General features: G+C 59.9%; 1 protein-coding gene across 1 annotated transcript in view; it reads right to left on the bottom strand.

Annotated features, from left to right (window-relative positions):
- Positions 1-2,361: 2,361 nt before the first annotated feature.
- The window catches only part of LOC115288688 (aquaporin-12-like), a 6,706-nt gene continuing 2,504 nt past the window's right edge, over positions 2,362-6,563 (bottom strand). The window contains exon 4 of the mRNA XM_029936156.1: positions 2,362-2,497. Coding sequence (XP_029792016.1) covers positions 2,362-2,497 — 136 coding nt within the window. The remainder of the gene's footprint in view (positions 2,498-6,563) is intronic.

Here is a 6,563-nt window from a genome sequence, read left to right as displayed (position 1 = left end):
GACGCGTGGGCACACGCCACGCACGAGGGCGCGAGGGCAGGTCCCGCCGCGCGGGTTCTCTGGAGCCCGGCGGGTCGGGAACGGGTGGCCAGGATCTGCCCGCGTCCTCCCGCGGGGGCACGACGCCCGCGCCACTCGCGGCCTGGTGCACGCACTAAGCCGGCTCTGTGGCCCTGGAGTGGGTCTCCTCCCCCAGAGCCGCCGGCCCGGGGTCTCCCCGGCCCCTCCTGTCCGCCGCCCGCCCGTGCGGTGTGGTCGATCTGAGTTCCTCAAGGCCAGTATGGGCGAGAGCCATGCTTTTATGTCCGCTCTGCCGCGACCGTTCAGTGGGTGTGTTTGAGCCACTTACATTGTCTACAGGTATTGATTATAATAGGGCTTAGTCCTGCCCCAGAAAACATAGTTTGTTCTCTCTGGGCTTTATTTGTCTTTCTGTTCCCTGTAGAATTTGTTTTAGACTTATAGAGAGATTGAGAAGGGCAGGCACCTCCCGCACACTCCGCAGCCACAGCCGCCGGGCCCACACCTCCCGCAGTCCAGTCCGTGTGTTACAGTCCCCGAACGCGTGTCGGTTAGGTTCAGTCACCGCGTTTAGGGTTTTCTAATGTGTATTTTCGTTTGTATGTGTTTTTCTTAGTTTTAAGTTTGTTTGTTTGTTTATTGATTTTTTATTTGAGTGAGAGAGAGAAAGCATGAGCAGGGGAAGGGCAGAGGCAGAGAGAGGGAGGGAGGGAGAGAAGGAGAATCCCAAGCAGGCTCCGTGCTGCCAGCGCAGAGCCCTACACGGAACTCGATCCCTAAACCATGAGATCGTGCCAGGAGCCGAAATCCAGAGCCAGACGCCCGACCGACTGAGCCCCCCAGGCCCCAGGACGTGGCTTTTATCTAGTGCTTTCTTTGCCGTGCCAGGGACAGTCCGGGGTTTCGCTGTCACGACTCCCTGGGTCCTCTTGGCTGGACAGCCTCCCCGGCTTCCCTGGTCTCTGACTGGCCAGGCACTTTGTGGGCTGTCCCTCTGTTAGAATTTATCTGACATTTTCCCCTTTCAGACTGGGATTGTGGGTTTGGGGAGGACGACCAAGAGGGCAAGGCCATTGTCCTCACGCCCTACCGAGCTGCTTACTGTCGCCCTTGGCCCCCCTGCTCCAGGTGGTGTCCGTCAGGCTTCTCTACCTCCCTCCTGCCGCCTTTGGAAGGAAGTCGTTCTGAGCAGCCCACCCTGTGGCAGTGAGGCTGTAGGAGGCCCTCCCGGGCAGGGTGTCTGCAGAACGGCACACAGTGCCCGGGACTCTCCCACACAGGCGTTGGCTTCTTCTACCCCCGACTTATCCGCTCGGCGATCTGTGCGCAGTGGCGTGGGTTCACAGGGGCTTGTTTTATAGTCTGGGTCAGCAATTCGATATCGTTATGAGTTTTTGCTCAGATGGTCTTGGCGATCGGGGGCTTTGTGTCGGCTTCTCTATCCCTTTGACATGATCCCGTCCGTGTGGGTGTTTGGGAGCCTCTCTAACTTCCTGGTGCTGCCGGGCGCTCGGGCCTCACTCGGGCATGTCCTGTCCCTGTCCCAGAATCAGCCACGTCTCCAAGGAGCCCTGGTCCCGTCCCTGCACCCTGCAGAGCAGGCCCTGAGCAGAGCCCCCAGCCCGCAGCTCGCAGAGCCGGAGGTGCCCGCAGGCAGCTGAGCTGCACCTGAGCGCTCTTGTCACCGTCCCGGATGCTGGCCCCGGCCCAGAAGGCACTTGCTCTCCAAATCTCTCTCCACTCATCCACCGTTCTACCATTCGGGATTCACTCCTTTAGCTAGATCACAGTCTATCCACTGGGCCTAGAAAAGGTTACACTTTCAGGCACTGACACTGGACAGGTGTGGGCCCTGCTAGGAAGGACAGTCTGCTCAGGTGAGGCAGATACGAGGCTCCAGGCTTGGTGCCCGGGATGAACCAACCCCCGGGAGTGGTGATGCCCTTGCCACCTGCCTGGCTGGTATGACAGGTGAGTAGGCTCCCCTGGCTCTGTCCCTCTGAGAACCCGGGTTGTTTCGGCCGTGAGCAGTGCCCTCCGGCAGCGCCGAAGGCCCCTGCAGAGCCCGCCCCAGGGTCGGCTGCATGGAGAGTCAGTGCCATGCGCCCGTCCGGCTGGCCCATCAGCCACTGCACAAGGGTGGACGTGGCCCGTTTTCCCAGAGCCCAGCCTCCCCCGCCGCTCTCCCCGCACACGTGCCCCAGGACCCCACTCCGCTCCCCCTAACAGCCTCCAGGAGCAGGACGGGCTGGGGCTTCTCCCCACAGGCCAGGCCCCCGAGCGCCAGCCCCCCAGAGGCAGCCCTCGTCCTGACCCGGCTGGTCCTTCCCTCGGAGGACGCTAAGCGGGGCCACTGACCAGGTTGGGTCGGTTTGGGAAAGGCCAGCGCACCAGGCAGTCCTCGCCCTCGTGGCTGCGTGTACCTGTGCAGAAGGTGACAACCTGGACCACGGTCCCCGGGCACGGGCCGTTCCTCCTGGCAGGTGGCCAGCCTGCGTGAGGAGGTGGGGGGGGGCCAGGAAGGGAGCCCCAGGCCTGGGCCTCTCCTGTGTGCTGCCTCCACGGGAGGCCCTCCAGGTGTGACCCTCGGGTACTACGGTGCCCCATGCAAGAGCTGGGTGCCTGGCTGTCCCCTTGGCAGAGCCAGGGTGGCCCCCCATGCCCTGCGGGTCCAGCCCAGCTGCACCCAGGGCCTGGGGTGGCGGCAGGAGCCTGGGGGCCTGTGTGAAAGTCCCAGCCCTGTGGGGTCAGTGGGAGAGAGTGCCCGCCCTGGGGGTCGGGACCTGGATGGTGAGCCCAGTTCAGGCCAGGAGGTGCGGAGGGCCACCTGGGCTGTGGTCTATCCCCTTGAAGGATGTGACGGACACTCAGGAGCCGGCTGGGCCTCCCTCCAGCTGGTGGGGACTGGTCCGCACTAGAGAGAGGCAGCCTGTCCCTTCCGTCAACAGCCCAGACCGGTTCCCTGGGCGGGTGATGCGTCAGGGGTGGGTCATGACCCGGCTGGGGGCAGGGTTTTGTCTGGACTGGGGGGCTGTGTCTTGGGTGGGTGGGGGGCCCCCCGGCCTGCTGGCTCCATGGCTCCTGCCTCCCCCTGCAAAGCCTGCTCTGCGAGCTGAGCTCCCGGAGGCCTAACTTCGTGCGGAGAAGCTGTGGGTGGCTTTTTCGTTTGGTTTTGTTGACCGCTGTGGGGAAAACACGGGGCCAGACGCGGTCTGCGGTCCTCCATCCTGAGCGGAGCCTGCGCACCGATGTCCATCTCTGTGTGCCATCTGTTTGTGTTTGCTTTTCTTTCTGTTTTTGAAAATACTAAAAAAATTTTTTTAATGTTTATTTATTTTTAGAGAGACACAGAGACATAGTGCAAGCAGGGGAGGGGCAGAGGGAGAGGGAGACACGGAATCCGAAGCAGCTCCAGGCTCTGAGCTGTCAGCCCTGAGGCTCGAACCCACGAACTGCAAGATCATGGCCTGAGCGTAACCGCCTGAGCCACCCAGACAGGCCTAAAACTATTTTTTAAAGAGTTCTTTGTACATTAGTCTTTCCCTTTGTGACAAAGGTTGCCAACTCTTTTTCCTAGTTTGCCGTTTGTTATAGGTATCGATGCTTTTGGATTTTCGTCATGGTTAGAAAGTTCTCCCCGCTCCCAAGTGTAGAAAGAACTTCAGCCGCGCTTTCGCGTTTTGACTCCTTCTGGGAGTTCGCTCTGATGTGAGGCATGGAGTCACCCTCCCCCGCACGGCCGGGCACCACTTACCACGACGTCTGCCTTCACCCGGTGATGCCAGGGCCACGCCTGTCGGATACGGAGTGTCCTTTGTACTTGGGCCTGGTTGTGGACAGTCACCTCTGTCCACTCGCCGCAGGGCCGCCTCCCTGGGCTCCCATCCTCTCTCGCCCGCTGTTTTCATACTGGCCTTGGAATCTGGCGTCTGGCATTAAAACCCTTCGGTTTTATTATTTATTGTGTTTATTACTATCTTACAATTCTATACTATGTGATGTCTATGCTAATGGCTGTATTATTACTATATTATTAACACGTATACACTTACTTCGGGGGAAGTGGCATCTTTTGGATGTCGGGATATCATTTCTAAGAGCAAGGAATGACTTTTCATGTTTTCTAGTCTTTTGAGGACTTCAAACACTTTTCATCGAGACCAGGGTTTACGCATTCCTTGTTAGATTTCTTTCTCGGCGATTTATAGCTCTGCTCTTACTGATCTGTCTTCTCATTGCTGTGTGAAGCCTGTTGGATGCCCTTTTTTTTTTTTTTAACAATTTTTACATGTTTATTTAGTTTTGAGAGAGAGAGAGAGAATGAGCAGGGAAGGGGCAGAGAGAGAAGGAGACAGAATCTGAAGCAGCTCCAGGCTCTGAGCTGTCAGGACCGAACCCAACGCGGGGCTCGATCCCGCAGATGGTGAGATCATGACCTGAGCTGAACCGCCCGAGCCCCAGACGCCCGGTGCTCGTTGATGTTACTCGATGTCACACTCCGCCCTGAGTCTCTCAGTGCCTGTGCTGGGTTTTGCGGTGTCTGTTTCCTTCCAGTCTCACCGGCACACTGGGGACCGGTCCCTCATCGTTCCCTCCTGTCGGGTCCCACCGTCTCTGTGCCGTCTGGGACTCCTGTCTTCCTCCGCCGGAACGCGGTCCGTCCCCACCGGGCGGGGCGCCGAGTTGTGGGTGCCCTGTGCCCTCGTGCGCGCGGACACGCTTCCTAACGTGTTCGCCTCTCTCTGAACAGGGAACAGACGTTACATTTTCTCAGAGGACCTTGAAGTGTCGGCGGACATAATCGTGATTTTGTTCCTAGATTGATTCACAAGGGGAATGACATCACAGAACCGTTCTTGCATTCTTCGTGCTAAACTCGTCACAAACTTTTTGGAGCAGTTTCTAAGTTGCCTTCCATGTTAGTAATCAGTTCATCGAAGCTTCATATGAAAACCATGAAAATTGTGTTCTTTCCATCAAACGCACTGTTCCTTAAATTTAAGTTATGGTTCCAAGCATGGGGGTTTTGCTTTACGATGTTGAAGTTTTCCAAAACAAAGATCCTAAACTCCTCAGAGAATGCTAATTATTTGCTGATATTATTTATTGCAACGTCCACAGGTTTTCCTGTCCTGTAGGAACTCGCCGGTGGTCGTTGCTACATGGCGGCTCAGTCGCTTGAGCATGTGACTCTTGATCTCATCTCAGGTCTTGATCTCAGGGTTGTGAGTTCAAGCCCCGCCCTGGGCCCTTGCTGGGCATGGAGCCTACTTAAAAAGAATAAAATTCCTACACGAGCACCAGAGGCTTCTTTCCTGGAGGGATCTGTGCAGAGGCCACGTCCCATGGGGCAGACGTGCCAGCCAGCCTCTGGCCTTGCCCCCCCCACCCCCGGACCCTCTCCTCCTTCCTGGGCTACGGCCCCCTGACCACAAAGGCTCCCTTCAGAGAGAGCTGGATGGCCCCCCATCCCGGCCCCACCCCTGTGTGCTCATGGTCCTCCTTCTGGAAGCTTCCATGTAGCCCTGTCAGGCCTTCCAGAAGGCACGCAGGGCTGGCCTCAGAGACCTGGGCCTGCTCACCCCTCCCAGAGCGGCCACGCAGCGGAGGGGAGAGGGGGCTGGGGCCCAGACAGAGCAGCCCCACTGCCAGGCCGGGGGGAGAGCGGACAAAAAAGGGGCGAAGAGGCAGCTGCAGGCAGTGGGGTGGGGGCTCCCCTTTCGTCTCCACGTGAGGGAAAGCTCACGCGGGGCCTCCTCGTTCTCTGCCTCCCGCGCTTCTCAGCCAGAGGTCAGGGTGGCACCTTGGGCTGGGGCCCTGCCCGCCCTGCCTCCAGGACCCCAGCTGAGGGGGCCTTTCCCCTTCTGGGGTGGAAGTTTCCAGATTAGCTCTGGTCTTTGGCAGAGGAACTGGCTGAGGCTCTCCCAGCCTGGGGGGTGGGGAGAGGCCCGGGTTCAGGGGTCTTCATGCCGGTGACCGGCAAGGGTCTGCCTGGTCTCCAGGACGCAGGGCCGTGCTACCCGGAAGGCCGGGTGCAGCGGCTGGTGGGGTCGGGGACCCGTGTCCAGCCCCCTGCAGGCTCAGGCTCAGGCTGCCTTCCTCCCCACGCCCGGCAGGCCTCACTCAGGGTGCGGGGGCTGCTCGGGCCTCCCCGGGCTGTGGGTTCCGGGGTGCGCTGGAGCGGCCAGGCCCCGTCGGCGGAAGTTTCTACCCCAGGATTGCCTCAGGACCTGGGTGACTCACCCCGGGCCGCCTGCCTTCCCTCCTCGGTCTGGTCTTCCCTCTGATTCTAATTTTGTGAAGAGGAGGGCGGGGTACTCAGGCCAGCCTCCCTTGCGTACCGCTCTCCCCCTTGCCTGCCCTTCCGGAAGCCTCTGTCAGGCCGGGGAGACAGGTGGGTCTCAGGAATGGTTTATTGACAAGGGTTTCGGGGGAGAAAGGGCTGCGGGTCTGGTGCCCCCGCAGCCCAGGGAGGCCCCGCGTCGGCGCTCCCAGAGGTGCCGGCTCAGCGGGAGGCCGGCGGCTCCGGCCCCACCGCGCCC

The sequence above is a fragment of the Suricata suricatta genome, chromosome 3 (genome assembly GCF_006229205.1).
Source record: "Suricata suricatta isolate VVHF042 chromosome 3, meerkat_22Aug2017_6uvM2_HiC, whole genome shotgun sequence".
Lineage (NCBI taxonomy): Eukaryota > Metazoa > Chordata > Mammalia > Carnivora > Herpestidae > Suricata > Suricata suricatta.
The sequence above is the reverse complement of the archived record's forward strand: the minus strand, read 5'-3'. Positions and strand labels throughout refer to the sequence as shown.